General features: G+C 46.0%; 1 protein-coding gene across 2 annotated transcripts in view; it reads left to right on the top strand.

Moving 5' to 3' along the window:
• GALNT14 (polypeptide N-acetylgalactosaminyltransferase 14) overlaps nt 1–7926 on the top strand; it is a 236785-nt gene extending 228859 nt beyond the window's left edge. Inside the window, exons 14-15 of one of the 2 annotated variants that reach the window (XM_010360099.2) lie at nt 6070–6189; nt 7332–7926. In XM_010360099.2, the coding sequence (XP_010358401.1) occupies nt 6070–6189; nt 7332–7490 (279 nt within the window). In that variant the 3' untranslated portion in view covers nt 7491–7926. The remainder of the gene's footprint in view (nt 1–6069; nt 6190–7331) is intronic. The other variant, XM_030921778.1, reaches the window with a different exon arrangement.
• Nucleotides 7927–25662: the final 17736 nt, after the last annotated feature.

Genomic DNA, 25662 nt, shown 5'->3' with positions numbered 1-25662 from the left:
TTTTACGTACAAGGGAACTGTGGTACAGAGTTGAGTAACTCGCTCAAATTCACAGGGTAATAGGCAGCTCTGTGGGGATCCTAGCCCTGGTATCACCCCAGGGTCCAACAACATGACCCAACAAAAATGTACTGAGTATGGGCTTTAACCATACATATAAGCGTAATCTTGCCACATGGGAGGAAAGGACAGAATGGGCTGGAAATAAAGAAAGACCCCAGAAGTGGGTCCATCAAAGTTTCCAATGGAAGGAGGTGTGTCTAGGACCCCACCAGGTCATCCTGCTGCCTCTGGAGAGAAAGCCCCCACCAGGGAGGGGCGGAGGCAGACCCCAGCATGACCATAGGCACGCTTGTGCTGTTGTCACAGTTGGTACAGTCACTATGGCTGATGTTTCAGAGAGCCAGAGGCATCACGAGGTCAGTTCATTTGAATGCAGGCTCATTCATTCTAGATGCCTTGTTTGAAGGGAGAGCTTCGAGGCTATGTTTCAGGGACCGTGGAGGTACCCAGTATGGACTAAGAGGTTCAAGGCCCTGGATACGTGGCTCAGGTCCTACCTCACCAAGGAGAGACCAGGTTCAGAATCAACCCTGGGGTCTGCTTCTGGCATTGCCCAGAGTAACCACTGGCCCCTTGGATCCTCAGTCTCCCCTTCTACAAAATGGGAACCATTGTGATTATGAGCATTAAATAGACAATGAATGTGAAGCACCTAGCACCAGGCCTGGTCCTTGAAAGAGTCTCTTACAAGCAGGCATCACTTTGGCTGTCTTAACTACAACAAAACCGGCAGTGCTGCCCTGCCCATGCCTGGTGGTGTCAACCCTCCTGGAGAGAGTACTGACAGATGAGCTAAGGGAGGCTTGGAGAGACTGCCCAGGTGGTATGTGAGTAATGCCAGGGCATGGTTCAGATACAGGCCTGCCACCTACAGAGTCCAAGCCCTTAAGGTGACACTAGGGCTTCTAACCCTCAGCACTACTGGTATTAGGGCCAGATCCTTCTTTGTTGAGAGGCTGTCCTGTGAAGCATAGGATGTTTAGCAGCATCCCTGACCCCACCCACTGGCAGCTAGTAACAACCCTTCGCCCAGCCATAGAACCAAAAAATGTCTGCAGACACTGCCAGAGGTCCACTGAGTGGGGAGAGTTGAGAGCTGCTGCTCCAGGCTGATTGCTTCTTGCCTACCAGAGGTGGAGGCCCTGGGCCATTCCAAGACCAGCTCCTCTGCTGGGGCCCCTCGTCCTTACTCCTGCTTTTTTTTTTTTTTTTTTTTTGAGAAGGAGTCTTGCTCTTTTGCCCAGGCTGGAGTACAATGGCATGATCTCAGCTCACTGCAACCTCTGTCTCCCAGGATCCAGCAATTCTTCTTCAGCCTCCCGAGTAGCTGGGATTACAGGCACATGCCACCACACCTGGCTAATTTTTGTATCTTTAGTAGAGATGGGGTTTCACCATGTTAGCCAGGCTGGTCTCGAACTCCTGACCTCGTGATCTACCCACCTCAGCCTCCCAAAGTGCTGGGATTACAGGCAAGAGCCACCACACCCAGCCCTCTTTTAGTTACCTTTTAAGACAATCTTTCATCCCTGCTTCGCCATCCAGTCCAAGACCACAAGCCCCAGGCTGGGTGCTGTGGCCCTCTGCATCCCAGCTTCCACAGCCGTGGCCAGACTGGCATCTGCTAGACAGAGAAGGTTTCTGACCCCCTGCCCGTCCCATCCCTGCTCCCACCAGCAGTGGCTGTCTCCAGAGATGTCCTCCAAGCACAGGTTTTAAGACTGTCTGGCCCAGTCGATCCCCTACTTATTCACTGGTGACTCCCTTCCTCCTCAGTCCCCAGCTGGCCTATCCCAGTAGAGGGGGCAGGGCTACCCACACCAACCCCCAGGACGGTCTCTGGGTTGCCCTTCTATGGCTACAGCTTTCGGATAGGAGGGACAGTTCCTGGACCAAACCGAGGGTTGGGCTGCTTATTCTCATGGCCCAATAATGAGATGCAGATGAACTGGGAAAGAAGAGAGATTATTTCTGTAACCGGGTACAGAGAGAAGACCTGGAAATTATCGCCAGACCAACTCAAAATTACAAAGTTTTTCAGAGCTTATATACCTTCTAAGCTATTTGTCTTAGTGTGAGTTTATATTCATCTAAAGACATAAGTGATTAACTTCTTTTAATCTATAACTAAGGCCTGAGTCCTGAAGACCTTCTTCTGGAGCCTCAGTAAATGTACTTAATCTAGATGAGTCCAGATGCCAGGGGTGATTACTCTTGTCTCCTGCTAAATCATGGAGGTTTGGGGAGTTCCTTCAGACCCCAATAAAACTTGTTTGTGGAGGTCTGAGGAGTTTCTTGAGACCCCCAATAAAATTTGTTTAATCCTAAATGGGTCCTGTGAAGAATTCCTTCATCATCTTGTCATGCTTCAGGCCCAGGAAAAGCCTTGACAAACTCTTGGTGGGCTTTTGTGACATTCCAGCCTGTGTAAGGGCACTGGCCCTTTCAGCCTTTAACATTTAACCTCCCCACTCAGGGCTGAAACAGTGGTCGTGGAGGCCTGCCTGTTCAGCTGTTAGGGAGACCTGGCCTGCCACAGGACCTCCATCATGGGCTAGGCTTTTGCCAGGCCCCCAAACGAAGCCACCGGCAGAGGGCCCAGCACTCAGCGATCCAGGCCAGACCTGCTGAGCAACCTCTGCTGCCTTCCTGGAGTCTGTTTCTGACTGCAGGATTCTTTTAATAAACCCATTCATCACGGCCCTTCTGGGAAGTCTGACAGGCTGCAGAATGGAAATCTGAGAATGCTCTCCTTGCTTCCCGCCTGCGTGCTCCTGTCTGCTGCTTCTCCTCCCTCCTCTCCTCTTTCAGATGTGGCCAGACATCAGCCTTCCTCTGGGACATGATGAGGCTAAATTATTGAAATGCCAGGAAATACCAGCTAATGGAAAGTCCACTTAGCATGAGGGCTTCATTATCTGTGCATGTTCACACATTCTCCTTGGCGGTCTTTGAGATGTTTTCATCAGATGCATTTGAGATGCGTCTTTGAGATGCATTTCTTCCTGAAAGGTATCTGTGGACAACAAGGGTCGAGGATGTCAAAAGAACTGCCCACCCACCCACCCATCCAGCACTTCCAGTTTTGAGACCCCTAGGATATTAAAAAAGAAGAACTGCAAAGTGGGCTCTCACAAGAGGCTTTTATATTTAATCAGTTAATCCTTTTAACACAAAAAACACAATGTCATTGTATGATGGTGACAGTAAGATAACGGCAGGATTTATTTTTGAAATACTAATCTGTGGTTCCCTACAGACTCTATAGTCAGGTAATGGGTCAGAAGGAATGAATTTCGTCTTCCCCTGTCAGTGACTGTTTCTTTAGCCTCATTTCAGAGAATGGTGAGAAGTCTAAATCTGAGGTCAGTTGTACTGACCTCAGGGCATATGGCTTCCTGGTAGTCCAGCCACCAGAATATTCTAGGCCCACACCCAGGTGCCCACCTTCTAGATCACATTCTGGATGTTTAGGACTTCAGAATCCCCCACTCAAATGGCCCCAGCCTAATTCAAAGCCCTGCGTGGGTCTCATCCCTGGGTTTGTCCTCTGAGGGTGGACTGTGTCTCAGTACACATCCCCAGGTCCAAGGGAGACCATTTAGAAGGGAATGACTCAGCTTGGATATGCAGCCAAGGTGCGGGAAGATAAGGGGGGCTACTCAGGCTAGAAGTCAGCACTGTGTGTATCCTATGGTCTGGTGTAGAATCAGGAGTGTGGGCCTCCATTCATACTCACGGCCCAATTACTCTATTAGAGAGGGCACTATTCTCTGGCCTGCCCCACCCCAGACCTTGGCAAGGGAGTACAACCTTCGTTCATCTTTTCATAAAGGTTGTCATTGGAAACTGGCCAAGAAGAAGAACCTCTTGCCACTCTCCCCTGTCAAGGTGGAGCTGATCTTTGGTTTTAACGTTTACAACCTGGAAGAAGAATCTCAGGGGCAAGTGTCTTCTCCCCAGTTAAAGTTGTCTCAAAGAGCTCAGAGCCAGCTCTGACTCTCCAGCATCAGCAAGAGCAAAGCTGCTGGAGAAAGTTGCTGTGGGGGCCACTTGCTGGTGTATGACTTTGGATAGCCTCTCCGAACCTTGGTTTCATCATCTATAAAATGAGGATAATAGTAATACCTACTTAATAGGATTCTTATGAAAATTAATCAATCTGTGTAAAGTTGTCAGGATAATACTGGGCACATCACAAGCACTCAATAAATGTCAGCTCTGATTAGCAGCAGCAGCAGCAGCCTGGTCATTGCACCACCTCTGTGTGGACAGACTTCTTTCCCCTTTCAGCTTATCTTGGAGAAAGGCAAATGGGATGTGTAGAATGTGATGTTCACAAGGCCAGAGAAGAACTTCTTGATATGTCCCAAGGAATGTATCTCATGACTTTATTATAGAAAATTTCAAGTATCTATAGATACAGAAGTTGAATAGTATAAGAACGCCCTTCTCTCTCCTCTCCACAGGCCAAGGAATATTCTAGGCCAACACCTAGGGGCCCACCTTCTAGACATGGACGCCCGTTGCCCTGCTGTAAGAACAAGACTCATGGACAGTCTTGTTTCATCTATATTTGCATCCCTCCCCAGCGAGTACTTTCTGATCTAGGTCTTCTCCCAACACTAGCAGTTTGAAAAGAGATAAAAGAATCCTTACGCAGGAGCCATTCTCCCACTAGGCTGGTGAGTCGCAGATCAAGAGAGCCAGGCGTCATCGTCCAGCAAGTCAGGTTGACTCAAGGTGGACGTATTCAGGACAGCAGAAGGTCCTGAGCCTATGGGAGTGGTTCCTCTGAACCACCCAGGTCCCAGAAAGCAATTAAAGTCTTTCAGCAGCCTGTGGAGGTCAGGAGAGGACCAGGAACCAGGAGGGAAGGTGCAGAAAAAAAGGCAGATGACCACCATGTCTGCCTGGGAGATACCTTGTCCTAGAGTAGGGGGCTGGCCTGCTAAGTGGACTTTTTTCATTCTTGGGCCAAGGGGAAGTAGCCAATGAGTAACCTGGTCCAGAGGTTCAGGGTCAACGTGTTTCAGGGACATAGTGGAAATAGATACAGCCCTCAAAGGATCCTCTGCAGTTTCCCCAGGGGACCCAATTCAAGCATCATCATCTTTGCCCCCAGATGGAGGCAAGGGGTAAATGTTATCCTTATTTTACAACCTGGAAAAAAAACTGCTTCCACCAGCACTTTCTGCCCCACTGACTTAAGAACTGGGAAGTGCTTGTGGCTTCATAAGCCACAGTTACTCTGTGATCTCTGGCACTTTGGAGGAAAAATGTTATAATGAACGACACAGCATGCCCTTCTTCCTGATGCCAGCGGAACTCTGCTTGTCCATCCGATTTCTCAGTTTTTCTCCCTGCAAGAGCTCAGGGTCCAAAAGATCTATTATTCTGGCACATGTACTCTCCTGAAATAATTTTAATCCTTATAACATTCTTCATTCCCTCAACCCTTCTTCATTCATTCCCTTGGAACACTTGTTCCATTTGTCCTTCCATCTGCCTCTTGTCATAACTCTCATGTGCTCTAGACACTGACTCAGACTCCCTTTCAAAGAACAGGGGACACCCTAAAGATATCGGGTATGGAGGGGTTGGGAGTTGACCTGCTAGGTGGCTGCTTGAAATGCCAAGTGCTGGGAACATACCCCCTCAAGACGTTTTCTCCAGACAGAAACTGTGGAGCACACAGCTCAACTGGGGTTGTTGTTCAGGCTCCTGCCCAAAGGCCAGAATTGTTCAGGACTCCCAGAGGCAGCCTGAATGGCCCAGGCCCAGGCCCCTTCGTGGGGTACGGGATGGAGATTTCCATGGAGATATGACCTCTGAGTCTGTGGCACTTGAGTAGCATTTTCCAATGTAACCGTGGTGATCATTGCCTACTGGGACCCTTGGTGCTTCTTATCAACCTGTGCTAATCACACCCATAGGTGTGGTTGTATCCTTTGAGTGGTGGCTTCCTAGATCCTGAACAAACCTTCCTGGTCTCTTTCTCCCCAGGTGTGGGCCTTCACATACACCCAGCAGATCCTCCAGGAGGAGCTGTGCCTGTCAGTCATCACCTTGTTCCCTGGTGCCCCAGTGGTTCTTGTCCTTTGCAAGAATGGAGATGACAGACAGGTAAGTGCTCAGCAGGTCCCTGGGATGTGGCCATCTCCGTAATGTGACTGCCTGTTTAGGGCTTAGTCTCATGAGCAAGAAAAGAGAGAAATTGTTAGAAGAGGAAGAGTTGATAAGAGAGGTCAGGAGAGGGAGGGAAAGTGCTGCCTGGGACCCGTCTGTGTTGCTAGCAGCAATGGCAACATCCACCTCACTGGTCAGCCTGCCCCATGAAAGCCTATTGATTTCCACTGACCACACCATGCCCATTCATCTTCTACTTTCCTGTCATTGCTCTGTTCCCCACCTGGGATCCCAAACAAGGATCTCAGGGTCACAAGGATGAGCAAGACTTGACCCTTGCCTTCAGGGCCCTGGGCTCTAACAGTATGTCCCCCAAACTTCCTAGCATTCTGGGCACATCAAATGCCCAGTTCCTCTAGCAGCAAAGTGATGTCTCCATTCAGTTTCTTGCCAACTGGGTATTGGTGTTAGAAAGAACGAGATTAAAATGCCTGTTTTATGGTTTACTGGCTGTGTGACCCATGGCAGGTTACTGGACCTCTCTGGGTGTCCATTCCTCCTCTCTGAAATGGGGTTGAGGAGGTCCACTACACAGGACAGCTGTGACTGTCTCTTGGCAGTAATGTGCTTAGTGCCTGCTCCGGGGTGCTTCCCCTGATGTGTCCAGTCCCTCCTTTGTCGTGCGAGGTCAAGTGTGAGAACCTGCTGCATGAGACCCACCTCTCTGCTCTGGCCCCTCGTGTGCTGACACATTTTGAAGAAGCCCCCAGCCCCTCCTGCCATCACACTCGCTGCTCCCACCACCCCAGCTCTTCCCCACTTCCCTGCCATCATGCAGATGCTGAATGTAGACCGTTTCTTAAGTTGCTCCTGTGACTAACTTCACATTTTCTGGGCTACTGCTTAGAAAGTTGCTGCCTCCTAATGAGTTTTCCTAGTAAACATATTGATTTTGCTTTTAACTTTTTTAATCCAATTTTTAAAAAGAAACCAACAATAGTACCTGGCAGAGCAATTAGTTACAGTTTTAGTGCTTATGAAACCATGAAATCAAGTCTCTGAGTGACCCTAGACATGAGGCACCTACCTTTCTGACAATGCCAGAACTCATTCATTCACTCTCCTGTCTGTCTTACCAGCAATGGACCAGAACTGGTTCCCACATCGAGCACATAGCATCCCACCTCTGCCTCGATACAGATATGTTCGGTGATGGCACCGAGAACGGCAAGGAAATTGTCGTCAACCCATGTGAGTCTTCACTCATGAGCCAGCACTGGGACATGGTGAGCTCTTGAGGACCCGTGCCAGAAGCAGCGAGGGCCACGGGGTGGTGCTTCCCTGGACCAGAACAGACTGGAAACTGGGCAGCAAGCAGCCCGCAACCACCTTGGACATCCTGGACTGGGAGGTGGAGGCAGAGCCCCCCCCAGGATAGGAGTCACTGTCTCAGGGAGGACAGAGGAAAATATCACAAGCCAATGGGACTCAGAGACAAATCCCACATGTTTTCAAGGCCGTTAAGTTCCAGTCCTGGCCAGTCTTTTCCTGACTGGTATCTGGAGACAGAAACCTAATGGGAAGTGTTTGTTGTTCCTTTTCTTACAAAGGAAGCACTCTCTGGAGGCCAGAGAGAAAAGCCTTCTTTGTCACTAGGCCGGGACTACATTGAGAGATGAAGAATGGAGGTTGTTTTCAAAACAAATAAAGAAAACCTTAGAAGTTGTCTCTGGACATCTCTTGCTCTTTCCTTCTTATGTTGGCTCAGGGCTAAGCTGAGCTCTTCACGGAATAGGGGTATGGGGTGGGGAGCACCTGTGCCAGAGTGGACAAAGATAGGGAGACAGGAGACCTGTGCCCTTATCCTGGGCTGCCACCAACTAGCTGTGGGATCTTAAAATGACATGTGACTTCTTTGGCCCACCATTTCCTGTTATGTCAAAGTGAGAGAGTGGGACCAGATCAGGGGTTTCTATTGATGATGCACACCTGCCTCATTCTGGGGAATTGTCTAACTTGGAGGCTCTAGGCTCCCCTGTGGAGATCCTGGTTCAGTAGGTGTGGGGTAGGGTCCAGACATCTCAGCTGATTCTGACACCACTCCTTGGTTAAAAACACTACCCTACCTAGATGGTCTCTCTGGCTGCTAGGGCTTTATGGCCTATGGCCTTTGGCATAGAAGTTTCTTACTCTAATAAATCCCCAGCTTACTGGTGTGCCCTGGGAATGGGTTATGGTTGTTGTCCATTATTATTAACTAGGGTTTAAGAGAAGAACCAATCCATATGAAGTTCCCAAAATATGCCCATACCTTCTCTGCCCAGGTGAGTTTCCTACATGCTATTTGGTAACTGACTTTGTTTTTCACTGCTGCATAACAAATGACCCCGAAATTTAGCAGCCTAAAGCAATACACATCTATTCTCATATGGCTTTTGTGGGTCAAGGATACAGGCATATCTTAGTGACATCCTCTGCTTCAGGGTGTCTTACAGGGCTGCCATTAAAGTGTTGGCCAGGGCCACAGTCATCTCAAGGTTCAACTGGATGGAGCAGGATCTGTTCCAAGCTCACTCAACAGTTGTTGGCAGGATTTGGTTCCTCACAGGCTGTCGGCCAGAGGCTGCCCTCAGTCCTCTGCCATGTGGGCCTCTCCAGCATCACCGCTTGCTTCACCCAGGTAAGCAAGCCAGGATGGCAAGCGTGCCACCAAGATAGTCTTTTATAAACTCATCTCAGTTATAAGTTACTTGCCCTCGCTTTTGGCATATTTTATTTTAGAGAAGCAAGGTATCAGGTATAGCCTGCACTCAAAAGAAAGAATTAATGTCAGGAGGCAGTGATTGCTGGGAGCCATTTTTGAATCTGCCAACCACAGGAACTATTATATTCTAAGCAGGTATCCGTTTCCCCTTCATCCAGAAAGCCCTTCAGTGATGGGAATTAGTTCAAGCTCATCATTATAAAATCCATTACTGCAGACTGCTATAGACTTGGAAAGTTAAGAGTCGAGTGTGTGCAGCCCCAGAAGCTCCTTCGGTGTTGGATCTGTTTGTTTCTGCAATGCCCTGGTGGCCTCCCGTAGTTAGGATGTGGCTCTTTTGTTGAAGCAGTTTCGCTCCACACTGGGAAAAGGAAGGGAGGTCATGGGTAAATAAAGCCATCTATAGAAGACATTCTGATGACTCCTAAGCTCTGTGTCCACACGGTTGAAACCAGGCCTGCAGAGAAGAATGAGAACAGACACATTCACCAGCAACCTCTCCCCTATGTAGTGAAACAGGTACTGCACTGGAATAAATATAAGAGAGCCTAGGATTGTCCTCATCTGTCCTCTGTTGCCCTCAGTGTATGTGCCTGTCTTTGAGCTCCCTGGTGGCAAGAAAGTTATCTCTTCTTTATCCCCACCGCTGGGCTGGGCACTTCAGCCTCTCAGTGGGTGTTTTCCTAAATGGATGATCGAAAAACTATTCCTTGTCTGAGACAAGTGATATTATTTACGTTTTACTACCCCTATAAAGTCACAGAATGCAGGTGGTGTTGGGTGTTTCTCAAACACCCAAAGGAATGGGGGCAGAGGAATAAAGGCCTCAGCCTCAGAGGGGCAAATGCACCTTATCTCAGCCTATTTTGATGTGGCTCAGTTGGCTCCCTGGCCTCCCTCTTATAGCCAAAGCTCTTGGGATGATAATGAAGAGTCACCTTAAAGGATGTGGAGGGTAATCTGCTAAAGGAGGTAGGATGGCTCTCATGTGAGCTGCCGCGCCTGCGTCTTAAAAAGCCTCCTTAGTGGAAAATGGAGGTTCAAAATTCTGATGGTGCGAATAGGAATCTCTACCACTGTGCAGAGATATCCAAATGCTCTCTAGCCACTAGCCTGAAGGTGATGCAGCCAAAGCAAGACGAGTTGGGGATTTCAAAGCAAGCAAAGCAGCCATTCTGAACCTCTACCAATTCAAGGCAAAGCTGACAATCACTGGATGGGATAGTAACATTCTCCAGTCCCAGGGATGCCTTTGCCTGCAAGTGTGCAGCAGAGAATGTGCATGGCCAAGCTTTCCCTGGCTGGCCGGTGTTTTGGTGGATGCTGAATGAGAGTCCTCAGTCAACTCTGAATATTGAGTTTGAATGCCAAAATGTAGTAACTGGGACTAGCCCACTTAGTAGGTCACCAGTAGCTGTGAGTGAAGGTGAAAGTTTGTCAAATGATATCAGCCTGTGACAATAAAAAAGGCCGACACTCAAAGGATCTTAAGGGTTCACAAGATTTAGGCCTCAAACCACGCTTGGAGAGTCATCACCTTAGAACAGTCTCACCATACTGCCAGGTGAGGAAGTGGCCAGGTGTGGCAGAAGCCCCTTCCCCCAAGGTTGTATCTGGTAGTGGAAACAGTATGGACATCTGAGTATTTTATTGGTGTGATGTGTATATTAAAGGAAATTGAATTTATATATATATAATATTTATTTATTATTTGAATATATATTCTATATTATATATATTAAAGGACAGGGAATTTATACATATATATGAATATATATTATATATATGTTTGTGTACACATGTGGGCATATATATATGTTGTGTGTGTGTGTACACATATGGGCATAGCAGGCATGCTCTACTATTTGGATTAGAGTTGAAGTCATGATGGTGTTGAGTGAATGGAGAGAAATGGGAATTTTTAGGTCCATCTGCGCTCAGTATGGGTGGCTGAGCCTGGTGCCATATTGCATCTGAGACTCACTCTCTTGAGTAATCTGAGACTCACTCACAGTTTTCTTCTGTGCTTTGTCATTTCTCCCTGTGAGCTCATTTTCAGCAGGCGTTTCTGTCTCTAGGTATCCCAGGTGCCCCACTTGCGGAGGCCTCAGGGAAGGTTTGCCTTTGCCTCTGCCGGGGTCCTACCGCGTTTCATAGACTCCAAATGCACTTGTACATTGATTTCTCTGTTGGTGGTTTCCACACTGTGAGTGATGAGAATTTGGACCCCACCTCTACTACTTGGCACAAGCTTGGAATTTGATCTTTCCCAGATTGTCATTTTTCTACCCAAAATCATAGTCCTGCTCCATGCCATCACCACTCATCCAGCTGGTGGGTGGGGTGTGTCTAGCCTCTCTAAGCATACAACAATAGTAGGGCCCCATTTCTGGCCTCTACCACCCAAGAGGCTGTGGTTTTCACATCTGCCCCTGCCTGGGTGTTAAAGCCCCAGCCCTGTTGATGTGCACCTGGCTTCAATTCCCCTTCAGTGCTCATTCATGACTCTGACTCTGAATTCCCATTTGTTTTTAGAATCTGGAATTTCTCCCTTTTTCCTTTCAAATGCAGCTGTGATTTCAAATTGTTTTATCCAATATTTACATATGTGGAGGAAAGGGAGCTCCCCGCGCCAGCTCAGACCAAAGTCCCTTAGTGCTATAATTAGCTGTCACCACTGTCTTTCCCACTGACTGTGGGACCATATCTTATTGTAGACACTCAATAAGTTTCTATGAATGAGTGAGAGAATAAGCCTGTGATTCTTTATTACCACTTCCTAATTACCTCCTGGCTACAGTTATCAAACGTTAGAGTTTTAAAAAGACAGCAAAAGCAGAAACAGAGGACCGAGAGGACAAATTTATAACAATAAAAATCTTGTTATAATACACATAGATTTAGGGATCATGCACATTTTACTTCATAATGACAGAGTTTAATACTGAAAATGCTAACTGGAAAGAACTATCAGTAATGGAAGTCTTTAACACTTCAGTAGAGCCCAAAGAGAGAATCTGTTCTTATAAACTCTGGGGGATGGCGATGGAAGGGTTGAGGGGAAGCCCGGTATTTCATCTGCATGAATCTCAGGCAGATTCACTCACATCTGGCAACCGAGTCCTGGCTGGCCTTCAAAGAGAGGTCCACCTTGTACCTGCAGTCCACCATAGTTTACCCATAGTAGAGTTAAGTACCCTGCTTTCCCCGACTCCACACGCTGAGCCATCATCCTGCCCTAACCCATCCATTCTCTTAGTACCCAGGACAGCATCTGGCACATAAGGGTATGGTGAAGGTTTGTGGGTTATATGAAAAGTCTAGCAGCTGTGCAGACGTGGCCTCTGCGATGCCCCACGTGACAGATAGAAGCCTCTTCTCCCGCACCATCCAGAGCTAACCGCCCAAGCTCCCTCGTGGTCTGTGGACTCTGGCAGCCCAACTCGGATTAGCAGACTCCAAAGCTCTGAGCACTTTTCCATTTGCCATGGAGCCGACTAATTTAATGAAGCCGTCACAGTGCAAACCTCAGGGCTTATTGGAAAAGGACTTGAGCACGACATTATTTCACAGCAGTAGATTGCATCATTTTCATTTCACAGCTTTCCAATGGGAAATAATAAAACAAAATTACAAACATAATGAAGAAAGAAAGGGGAAAAAAAATCTTGGGTGAGAGATGCATCTTCTGTGCTGTGACAGGGCTGGTTACCTTATTCATTTGAGCCAGTAAATATTACCTGGCCTCACTCTGCAGGAAGGAGCATCCCAGAATGCCTGCACCTGCTACTGAAGATAACGGGCTGCAATAACTCACTGTCCAGATGCAGCAAGGAGCGGTGAGTGCCCCTAGAGATGGCTAGCTGGATGGCCCTCCAAGAAATTCCAGCCTCCAAGAGCAGAGCCTTCCCTGGGCCAGCCACAGTACTGGGGCAAAGGGCTACCATTGGTGAGGGGGTGGTGGGTCCTTCCCTCTGGAAGACAAAGCAGCTTCAACAGTGGAGCTTCACCCATTCCTGGGATGAAGGAAGGAAAATGGGTTCCCGCCTTCATTCATCCTGCAGGATGCTTTTGGTGTGACCGTGTGTGACCTGACAGCCAGAGGCTAAATAGGAATCAACAGAGAGATGAAGCTCTTTCCAAAAGCTGTTCTCATTAATAGCACTGAGGTGTGCAGATGGAGGGCAGCAACAGAACTTGACTGGGCCTACTATTTTATTCTGCAAGCCTGTACCTCAGCTCAAAAGATGCCCCAGGCCTGTTCCTACAGCAAGAAGATGGTGCCCCTCCGTTCCACCCAGGCCCCAAATTCTTTTCCTTTCACTGAAAATAGCTTTTCTCCTCCAATAGTGGAAGAGTTTGAGGACATCCAGGATGAGCTCCCTCTTCTTTGCCTCCAGAGTCTCCTCCAAGGCTGCCTCTCACCTCGATTCCCCCTCCCTTCTTGATCCCTCACTCTGCCTCCCCCTCTGCCAACCCCTCCCCAGCAACTGAGTGGCAGAAACATCCCTCCTCCCCTGACTTAAAGCAAAAAGCCTTTTTGTGAGCCTTAGCTTCTCTTTCACTTTGATTGACATGCCCTGCTAAAGCATAAAGGCTAGTCTTATGGGCTCTGGTGGTAGATAATACAGGTTCAAACCCTGGCTCCTCTAGTTCTCAGCTGTGTGACTAAGAGCAAGTTACTTAACCTGACTGAACTCAATTTTTCTCCTCTGTCAAGGAGCTAATAATCACACCTGCCTCATAATTTCACCGTGAGATTGATTGAAATGATTCATATGAGGTTCTCAGTACAGAGCCAGGTGCATATATATCTCCTCAGAAATGTTTGTCATCCCTGTAGTTCATCATAAGGATTAAACATCAGGTCCCAGAGTGGAGGGCAGTGCCTGTGAGTGTTGAGGGATGACCCCTCGTCTGAGTCTGTGCAAGCTGCTATAACATGTCACACCCTGGGTGGTTTAAACAAAGAAACATTTATTTCTGATAGTTCTGGAGGCTGGGGAGTCCAAGATTAAGGTCCTAACACATTGGTGTCTGATGAGGGCCCACTTTCTCTGTGTCCTCACTTGGCAAAACGAGGACAAGAGAACTCATTCTCTGTGGGTCCCTTTTATAAGGGCACTAATCCCACCCACAGGGCCTCCACCCTTGTGACCTAATCATCTCCCTAAGGCTGCACTCCTTAACACCCTCACCTTGGGGGTTAGAATGTTAACCTATGAGTTTGTGGGGACAAAAACCTTCAGTTCATCACACTCTTCAATCCTCAGACGTCCATTAGAGGCCAGGCTGAGACTCCCCTGTGCAGTTGCCTGGGGCATGGAGTCCTGGAGAAGACTCAGATATCCTGCAAGCACCACTCATTGGTCCCAAACGGGATGAGATCAGGAGGGAAAGTAAACAGAAAAGGGCAGTGGGGATCAGCTCTGGGAATGGTGCCCCCTGCTGGTTAGCGCCCTGTCGTTGCATACAGTTCTTAGGCAGTCCCAGCGCTCTGTGTTCCTTTCCTGCCTCTACACAGGAAACGGGTCCCTGCGTCCTCTGCTGAGCCCTGTGGAGAAGCTACGCCATGTGCAGGGTCCGTGTGTTGCCAAAGAAAAGGGCGGGAGACACCACAAAAGAACCCGGAGGTGGGGCCCAGCACCCCCAGAAGCTCCCTTCTCCTCATGGGGAGGCCATGCCTCTCATCAACATTTAGGGAATATCGCTAGCTCCAGCTCTCCTTCTTACCCTTAGTTAGAAACTTCTGGTCTTACCCATGAGTTCAGCTCTCATGCCTTACTTCTGCCTCTCTTCAGCCTGGCACCTGCATGATTTTCAGTTTGGGAGCTACCCAAGATGTGCCAGAGTCCAGCCTGGGCTTCTACTGCCTACCCAGGGGGCATCTGTTCTAGGTGTAGGGTCTGCTCCATCTTGCTAAGCCAGGGGCAGGAGTCTTAGACCCACTGAAGCTTTTGTCCCCTTGCTCTGGACACCTGGTCCAGATGTGTCCTAGGAGGTAAGAACAACAGGAACACAAGCACAGAAACAAGAAAGGGCCGGCCTTTTCTCAGGGAATGGAGGGCAAGCCAACAAGCCTGTGGTGAAGGAGACATGGAAAAAAGTGGGGGGCAGGTAAGGCTGGGAAGGTGACCTTGAATGCAAGGCAGAGGATTCTGCACTTAATCGAGTAAAGTAGCTGTGAGCCACTGAAGGTTTTGGAGCAAGGGAGTGGCATTGTAAGAAGGACGTAAGAAGAGGAAGATTGACTGAGTAGCATGGAGGAAGGTGTTTTACAGGTGACATTCTGTGAAAGCAGGGCCTGTTAAAGACTCCGAGATGTGAGACCTGAACTATGTTACTGACAGTCAAAGCAAAAAATAGACAATGTCTATTTTTCCAATTGTGGGGGTGGATGTAGGAGACAGAGAAGAGGGAGGAGGAAAGGTGGAGCAAAGTGAGAGAATGGCCTTCATGCCAAGTAGATTCTGCTGAGCTTACTGGGTAAATTCCTTCATGGCAGCCACATTTAATTGATCCATTTGAGTATCCAATAACCAGGCTTAATTTCTTAATTGCAAAACACACACAAGAGAAATACTAGTAGCATAGCAACCTCTTATACAGTACTTGCTTGGTGCCCGGCATTGTTCTTAGAGTTTTAAGGAATTTACCTTAGTTAATGCACATAAAAATAGTAGCTATATAATAATAGCTACTCTTATTATCTCCATCTTAGAAGTGAGTAATCTGAGAACCAAGCAGGTTAACTAACTTGTCCAAAGTCACAACTTGTAGTAGAAGTGAAACTCAAGTCCAAGAAGTCCACTGTTGAATTCTGGATTCTGGTTCTAGGCTCTGCTGCCTCTCACACTGAAGATAAAATAACAAATAACTCATCTTCTTATCAGAAAGAAAATGCTATAAATACAGTTGAAGTCCCTTGTAGAAAACTCTTTCATGAGCTGACTTTTAAATGAGTAGTTCTGCGTTGCTCACAACTGGTTAGCCCCACTGACTCAGAGCCATTCACTCACGGACTGTTTGCTAGGTAGGCAAGGGAGAGGGGATGAAGCATTTAGTGAGCTGTTATTACGTGCCAATGCTATGTTTATGTGTTTTATGTTCACTCTTTTATTTACTGCAAGCAGTATTCCAGATAGATATCATCAGCTTTACAGATGAGGAACTTGAGCCTCAGAGAAGTTAAACAACTGGTCGAGGTTGCCCAGGTGATATATGGCAGAGCGGGGGCCTCTGCTCAATGGCCATCTTCCCAATTGACGTGGCATCACCCCCCAAATGTATATGTAAATCACCGAGCAATAAATATTTACCAGATACCTGCTATATAACAGGCACTATGCCAGAAAGTGGCCACCGGTCCTTGCCTTCAAGGACAACAAACATGGGAGAGGAGGTTTTATTTGAGAGAGAGCAGGGAAAGAGAAGGTGGGAGGGAGGATGTGCTTGGTGGGATCACTGCTATCCCAGAGGTTGCTTGAGTCCAAGGGGCACAGAGGAGGGAAAGGAAAAGCTTTGCAGAGAATTGGAGGGCTGAGTTGTGAGGCTGACAGGACAAGAGGAAGAAAGGGCAGAATTCTAGATACAGGAGCGAGCCCACATTTGCTTTCCCACACTGCCTTTGAGTAGCATGATTAATCCCCTTTGTGTCCCCATAGCACCCTTGTGTCCTCGTGGAACACTGTGTCTCCATGTCCTTCTGTGTTCCCAGGGGACTCTCTGCACAGCCCATCTTAAGATTTACTCCATTACCTGCATGTCCTCTGTCCATGTGTTGGTTCCCCCACCCCTACTGTGTGTAAGCTCCTCAGAGAATGGGACCCACCCTGCCTCTGGCAGGGTCTGGCTCTCAAGGGTGCTTGTCAAACTGAACCTGAATAGACCCAGCCAGGTCTTCCAGATGCAGCTGCTCCTTCATCTGCTTCCATGTCTAATCAAACAGGTCAAGATGATTTCTCGGTCCAGAATAGGTCTTGCAACTTGGATAGCACAAAGAGGCTGCAGTGCATTCTAACTACCAAGAACTCTCTGTGGGGTCATGAAGCTGATGAAAAACTCTCAGACCCAGCCTCTGCCAATGGACAATCAGATGCTCCTGTGCTGCTGCTCTGGGGAACTGATAGCACAAACCCAACAGAAACCTCAGAACATTCCGAAGCTGCCTGGAGGGAGCGGAGTCAGAGAGAACTCCCCCACTGTCCTCAGTGTTCCCCGGGATCCCTGAGAGGGCTGGCCATCTAAGAATGAGGGGCCGTAGGCTAAGAGTCCAGAGGGATGACCACTCACCACCCTCCCCTGTGACAGCTGGCTTCAAGACATACAGACTGAGGCAGCTTCAGGGTAACAGCCAACCACAGCTGGCCATAGGCAGACCTGTTCCAACCATGGGAAGTAATTCAGCTTTCAGAGCCAGAAGCTACAATGTCAGGAGCATGACTTGAAGATTTCATCCCTTCAGCTGCTGGGAATTCTCCATTATAAAACAAGCCATTCCTGTAAAAAACAAGTGTGATGATCTCTGCCTCTTCTCTCTTGAGTCTTTCTAACTTCAACAGCCCAACGGTATTGCCTTGAATTCTGTATTTCTATGGCAGAATGAAAAAATAAAGTATAGAATACTGAGCATGAACAGAACTTTGAAAAGAGGATCTCTAGTCCAATTCCGACTTCATGCAGCCCTGTCCCCAGACTATAGCAACTACTTGCTTCCATTTTTAAAACAACTTGAGAAGTCATTCTTAATTTACTCAAATCGAATCAATAATTAGTGGACACCTACTAAGTGCAAATAATGAGGTCTACTAAGGCTACAGTGAGCTAAGATCCTCAGGCCCTGCCTGTAACTGCTGTGAGAGGGAGGTGGTGGTATCCTGATCCACAGGGCAAGAAACAGTGCTCAGAAAAGTGCAATAACTTATCCAAGGCCACACAGCAAGTAAGGGGGCAGGCAGAGCTGGAACCCACTTAGCTACAGATTCCAGGTCCCTGTTCTCTTCCGTTTTCGGCCCTTGTTCTCTTTCCTTTTTGTCTAGAAAGTTGCACTTTTAGAAAACTCGAATTTAAAAAACCTTGAGAATAATATTATATATAGTGTAACTGAGAAGCTCAAGATGTAACATGTTTTTCAAATTGTCTTTTCCAATCATGACAAGAAAAGCCGAGGTTATGAGATGACAATACCTTGGCCAATTTGATTGAATAAAAAGATATTCAGCCCACTAAAGGGCCATGCCAGCTAGCTCTGTCTCTTTAAAAAGCTCAAGTTTCTATTTTTTTTAATCAAGGTAATAGTTGTTTGAAGTGATGCTTACATATAGAAATCCCCTACTCCACAACGACTCCCTTTCCCCAGAGACAGCCATCCTTCACACTTCTAGGTCCTGCCCCTGGCATTTACCTTGACAATTTAAAAATTATTCTGCTATTTCTTGAAACATGAGTTTTAGACATTATCTATTGACTTCATGCCATGGTAGATAAGGACTTAGTTTTTCCACACCACTGCTCACATTTTTCTCCTTTTATCCTTGTGACATGTTTATAAAATAATTTTTGGCAAAATCAATAATCAGCATTTATGTGCTAAGCCAAATAGTGAATTACAATAACCTCCTTTCTTGTACAAGCTTTTGTTTTTCCTGGAATTAATAATGTCCTCAGTATTTTTTCGCTTCCCTAGTTTTCTATCTTTCATGCTTTTCTCCAAATTTTCCAACATGTCATAATAACGCTTTCCATAATCTCAAGCAAATCATCATTTCCTTTTTTTTCTTTTCCATAAGAGCCTTCACACAGGAGGCTCTCTGATCAAATGTTCCAGTATTAGTTGCTTTCTACATGTGCTGCATAGCAAACAACCTAGGAATTTTCTTTTCCATTCTCTAATTTTGGTTTCCCTCTTTCCTGAATCATAAAACCATGTAGCTTCCTATTTCATAACTTACTTCTTTTTCGTTTCTTTGGTTTTTTTTGTTTGTTTGTTTTCTATAAAACGTTCTCATGTACATTTCTAAGAATGGATGGATCAGAGGTCCATTTTTTAAATTTGATTTTGTAAAGGTATTACATTTGAATTTGAAAAGTGTCTTTATTCAACTTCACATTTGTTTTCTACTTTGATTGTATATTAAATTCTAAGATGAAAATCATTTTTCTTCCGAATCCTGAAGGCATTGTTGTCAAGTTCTATGAAGAGTCCTGAGATTTCACCCTATGTGTAAGCTAACAAGTTAGCCTGCCACAGTTTCATGGAGACTGATAGAAGACACAAGACTCCTGGGTCAGAGATAAAGGCAGTTTAATACTCATAGCAGTGGGAGAAGTCAGGATATCAGCATTGTTTGCACTGATTCCCCTAACCAGGGCCAAATGATGCCATAAACACACAATGGGTAGCATCACAAGAAAGGAACCCTGAGCTTAGGGAGGCCAAACCTTTATAATGGGCATGCTTGCCTTTTGCTCTGGAGGGAAAGAAACATTGTTTCTACCTTCCAAGGCTGTTCATTATACCAACATGCTGGAAAAGGTAGTCCAGACAAAGGGCAGTCAGTGCCACTCTCCTGAGACATTGAGAAATGAACAAGACATAATAAATTGCTTAAAATTGTTTCATTGTCCTCTGGTTTCCACTACTGCCCCCAAGCAGTCTGATATCAATGTAATCATTTTTAGCTTGTTACTGTTCCGCCCCCTCCCCCGTCCCTGGAAGCTTTTAAACTATCTCTTTATACCTGGTTTTCTGATCTCTCCAAATTTCAATTTGGAAACCCTACATCCCATATTTTTGGAGTTTTATTCTTATGCTATTTCTTTGATTGTTAGATGGCATCCTTCCCTTCATACACCCTTATGGAATTCTCTCATTTTCTTTGGATTTGTTTCTTTGCTTTGTTCTCTGTCTTTCAGCTTGGAAGATTTTCTCAAATTTCTAATCTTCTATGGCTTTAAGAGTATTTCTAAGAACAAGACACTAAAACAGCTGCAAATGCTGTGTCCTTATTAGGCAGCACATACTGTCTGGTGAGCTGAACCATAGGGTGATCTAAGGCGATCTGGTCTTTTCATTGGTGGAATTGCAATAGTCAATATTCATAGATGTTTGCTCTTGGTTTCTCTAGTTTCTCTGACAAACAATCCATTGGTTTCCTGCCTAGGAGATTTATGCAAGGCTTGACTTTCTGGACATAATGCACAGGAATAGAGTGAGGTTACCACATTGGAGAAACCACATTTTTGTGGAAGAGAACAAATAAATGCTTTTGACAAACCAAAGCCTCTTTACACTGGTGTCCTCACTGTGCTCTACCCTCATTCTCAGGGAGAGCCTCAGACTTCTCTCATAATGCAGGAGGAAATCACTTAAAAATAGATTGAATCAACAAGCCGCATGATTCAAAACCTTACCCATCCGCACTGACTGTGGGGTCTAACGCAGACACTGCTATTCTTTGAGGGTCTGTCTGAGGGGGCAACACTGATGCAGGACAGCCTGAAGAGAGAAGTAGGGTTCATGACTGCATTTTCACATGAAGCTTTCTTTGGACAATGCTGCTTCCCTCTTTCTTTTTATGTAAGCTGACCTTGGTTTCTTGAGCCTCAAGGTGTCATTTGCTTTGCTTTTTAATTTTTTTCTTCACCAAGTGTTCATTTTATCACATTCAGTTTCTGAGCATCTGTTTCATGAAGACCTTGAAGACCCCCCACCTGTTAGTAAACCTTTATGAAGTCTCTAAGTTTCAAGGCCCCTGCTATGATGAAGCCTTCTTCAGTCATCACCTGGCAAGCACAGGCACTCACACAGCAAGAAAGCCCATAATCTCTTCTGACAGCGCATCTGAATCTCAGAATCTCAGTGGCTGGAGCCTGGGAATCTGTATTTTGAGAAAATCCTCTAGGTGATTCTGGCGACCTACTAATTGACAGGGGTCTATGTGCCCTTTCCTCCCATGTCTCATGCCTGAATTTGGGGTTCTAATATTGTAGGCCATATGTCCCTGGTACCAACTACCTGCCCACTTGAACCTGGGCTGGTCCACTGCCCTGGCTAGACAGAGCCTAAATGCCAGACTTTGACTTTTGCATGATCCCTCAGCTATGGTCCTCCCAGCATGACTTTTCTCTGTCCTCCCACTGGCCTCCTGGTCTCAGGCTGGCTTTATGGACTTACCTGCCCTTGTCAGAGATCATGTCCTGACCTCTCACCCACCACTCCCCCAACCACCCACACACTCAAGTCCTGATACCTCTCCCCACTCTGCCTGGACCATACTGATGCCTTCTGTGTATCCTGATGCCTCCAGGTATAGTGAATAGAAAGGATGCTATTGGTAGGTATGTTTTCTCTAATGAGAGATGCAGACAAGGAACACTGAGGAAGAAGTGATGGCTTCAAACTGGCATCTCAGGGAGGTTTCACACTGAAATAGGATTTCAGCCAGAGTTTTAGTGGAAGAGCATTTTTGCATATTCATAGAAGGGGAAGTCAAATCTAGGAAATACTTCATAAATGCCTCCTACAATTACAATACAAGTACTACTATTACTATTTCTACTAATAATCATGTATCTCATCATTGAATCTCTACCATTGAATAAGCACAGCATATATATTCATTTACATATTTTGAGACTTTTCAACAACCCTACAAGGGAGGCATGATTATCCCCATTTCAGAGATATAGAAAATGAGATACAGAGAAGAATGGTTTTCTCAAGACCTCAAGAGTACTAAGTGTTAAAAGGAAGACTGGCAGCTCAGTCTCCTGACTGATTTCTTTGCATTTCTCAGTATGTCCCGCTGCTTCCCTAAAATTGAAGAATGCAGCTCTCTCCCCTGGGAGGAACAGTCTCCTCTCTATCTTCCCAGTGAGAAATCTGCAAATAAAACTCAAATCAAATCATCCTGTGAGTCCCCGCCCTCAGCATGTAGACCACCGGGCTCCTCCTTCACTGGTGGCCATTACTGTGGTGGGTGAAATGTGGCAAATTGTGACATTGAGGATTCCATGGCCAGGAGAGTTGTCTGAAAGGCAGGGTGGCATGGGGAGACCATGGACTCATTTCCTTCTACAACCCTCTTTTTCATTCCCCAAAGCTTTCTGAGACATTTGCTCCAAGACTAAAAATACTCATGGTTCAATGCAGCCCTAGATCCAAATTATTTTGTAAAACTTGTTAAGTGCTTTTAGAGTTAGGCAAGCAAGAAAATACTTGACTTTTGTTCTAATGAAAGCCATTTTTAACATTTGAAATTATAGAAAGCAGCCATACTCCTGCCCTTCAGACTCCAGTATTTGCCAGCATGCTGTAGTACAAAGGCCTTTAAGTATATAATACATGAAAATCTAGGTTTACAGAAAAACTAAATTAGAGGAGATTATTTGTTCTGTGCAGGATGCCTTTGTACAGGAATTCCAGAAATTGAAACACTTGAGTCCCAGGTCTGCCACTGGCTGGCATAACCTCTCTGCACCTCAGTGTACACCTCTGTAAAATGGAGAGACGTAGGATGAAGCTGCTTCCCCTCTCCCACAAGGTGGTAATGAGAATCTAATGAGATATGGATTGTAAGCAGTGGGGTTCTATACAAAGGTAAAGCATCTTTGATGAGAGAAGTGGAGGGCTAGGGAAGGGGAGAAGTCCCTGTCCAGGGTGATACCCTTGGGTTGTTGGGGGGCTGGCCTCCTATCTAGTCAAGCCTGTGAACAGTCTAACCTGGGTTCCCACAGCAATGGGAGGAGGAGCCGTTCCAAGTTCCATTATCCTGCACAGTATACCCCGCAGCCCTGCTATTCAGTTAAACACCGCAGCTCCTGAGTACATTTTAATTTCTGATCATTAGTTACAAGATTTTCTTGTTAATTCTGATTCAGCAGATTTTGCTGAGACAGCTCTATTTTTCTCGCCCTTTATTTTGGTCGTGTTGCAGAGAGCCTATCTAGACAGACAATAAATCCGGTTGGCTAACCTCCCTCCCAGGAATGAATCATCTGCAACTCTGAAAAGGACACAGATGCAGGGGTGGTGACAGGGAGGAGTCCTACTCCCAGGCTTCTTTACAGACAACTCTGGGGGATCTTTGTGAATTCTGGCCCCAGGACACAATTCTGTAAGTAGATAACAAGATTCACCCAGAATTCAACAGCAGGCAAATTGGGAGGTGGGGGTGATGGGGGGACAATACAACTCATGACAATTCAACAAAATAAGGCTCCTGCATTCTGCCTCTTTTATTAGATCACAGGTATCATGTGACTGAATTTGCTGTAGATTTAGCTACCTGGGAGACATCACCAGAATTTTGCAACCAGCAAGATTAGTTTGGGGCCCTGGTCCCTCCTCTTCTCCTTCTTTCCTTGTGCCTAGTTACCTGCCAATGGCCATTGGTAGGAGCAGGTTTATTCTCCTTTCAGGTAGGCAACTTCCATCCCCATCCCATGCCTCCCAACCTTACATCTAGGAAAACAATTAGTTTATCCATGCTAAATTGTTGTTCCAGTTGTAATACCCTTCCCAGCGACCAGTGGTATTGGTAAACATTATTAACAAGAGCTAACACTCACGCAGCATTTGCCACATGCTGGCCACTTTTCTTAACCCTTTTTTGATATTAACTGTCTTCACTGCCACATCAGCTCTATGAAGTAGGGGTAATAATTACAGTATCCCCATTTTACGGATGAGGAAACTGAGACACAAAACATTAACTATTCTCTGTAGTCACCCATGTAGTAGGCAGCAGAGCTGGTATTGGGTCCCCAGTTGCAGAATCCATGCCCTCAGTCCACTGTACTTTATTGATGCAATCTGTTTTTGTCGCAAGATACTGCTGGAATGGCCTGGTGCAGCAGCAAGCTAGCTGAGTCTTAGAGGAGACAGAGAGCTAGGCTCAGACCTATGACAGGAATGGGGCTAGAATGGAAGGAAGAGACCTAGCAGGTTGACTCAGAGGAAGCCGCATCTAGTGGAGTCCAATCCAATTAAGTAGCAGTACAGGCAAGCAATTCATGTCATAGAGGCTGACAAAGGGCAAAAGGGTGTCCCAGACCAACAGGTCATGCAGGGAAAGAAACAGCAGTACAGGCATCAAGGACAAGTGCCAGCAGACTACAGGTCCCAGGTTGCACCTCCAGCTGAGGTAGGCATGGGAGCAGGAGTCATGAGTAAGTTAGAAAACCCTACCTCGGACTGGGTGCAATGGCTCACACCTGTGATCCCAGCACTTTGGGAGGCCGAGGCGAGCAGATCACAAGGTGAGGAGATGGAGACCATCATGGCTAACACGGTGAAACCTCGCCTCTACTAAAAATACAAAAATTAGCCAGGCGTGGTGGCAGGCACCTGTAGTCCCAGCTACTCAGGAGGCTGAGGCAGGAGAATGGTGTGAACCCAGGAGGTGGAGCTTGCAGTGAGCCGAGATCACGCCACTGCACTCCAGCCTGGGCGACAGAGCGAGACTCCATCTCAATAAAAAAATTAAAAAAAAAAAAAAAAGGAAACCCTACCTCACACTATAAACACAAATTAGCTCAAAAGGTATCAATGGCCTAAGTGTAAAAGCCAAAACCAAAAACCCTTGGAAGAAAACACAGGAGTAAATCTTCACAACCTCAGATTTTGCAGTGCTTTCTTAGGCATGCCATCAAAAGCATGAGCAACAAGAGAAAAAATAGATAAATTGGACTTCATCAAATGTAAAACTTTTGTGCGTCAAAAGACATTATCAAGCAAGTGAAAATACAATCCACAGATATTGCAAATCATATATCTGGTGAGAATTTAGTATCCAGAATATATAAAGAACTTTTACAACTCAACAACAAAAAGACAACTTAATTGGAATAAAACTGGAATTAAATAGACATTTCTCCAAAGAAGACATACAAATGGCCAAAAAGCACACAGAAAGATGCTCAACATTATTAATCACTAGAAAAATGCAAGGCAAACTACCATGAGATACCATGCACTAGGATGGCTACCATATGAAAAATTAATTTAAAAAAAGAAAAGCATTATTAGCAAGGATGTGAAGAAATTGAAACCCTTATACATTGCTGGTAGGAGTGTAAAATGTCAGCTGCTGTGAAAAACAGTTTGGTGGTTTCTCAAAAAGTTAAACATAGAGTTACCATTTGACCTAGGAATTTCACCCCCAGATATATCCCCCCCAAACTGAAAAGAGCTACTTAAATACATGCACACACACATTCATAGAATCACTATTCACAGTAGCCAAAAGTGGAAACAATTCAAATATCCATCAATGGATGAATGGATAAACAAATTGTGGTGTATACATAAAATGAAATATTATTGAGACATGAAAAGAAGTAAAGTTCTGATACATGCTACAATGTGGATGAACCTCAAAAACATTTTACTAAGGTGGTTGCCAGGTGCTTGGGGAAATGGAAAGTAAATGCTTAATGTTACGGGGTTTTCTTTGGGGGTGATGAAAATGTTTTGGGACAAGATCAAGGTGGTGGTTGTATAAGATCATGAATGTACTAAAGGCCATTAAATTGCTCACCTTAAAATGGTTAGGTTAATTTTTTTGTTTTGTGGATTCTACCTCACTCTAAAAAGAAAAATAAAAGAGTTACTTAGGACTTTAGAACATCCATGGCATCAGGCAGGGACCAACACAGGCTCCCTGTTACTTAAATGGAGGTATAAGCAAGGTGGGAAGCAAATC

The sequence above is a fragment of the Rhinopithecus roxellana genome, chromosome 17 (assembly GCF_007565055.1).
Source record: "Rhinopithecus roxellana isolate Shanxi Qingling chromosome 17, ASM756505v1, whole genome shotgun sequence".
Taxonomy (NCBI): domain Eukaryota; kingdom Metazoa; phylum Chordata; class Mammalia; order Primates; family Cercopithecidae; genus Rhinopithecus; species Rhinopithecus roxellana.
This window is presented reverse-complemented; position numbering and strand designations above follow the sequence as displayed.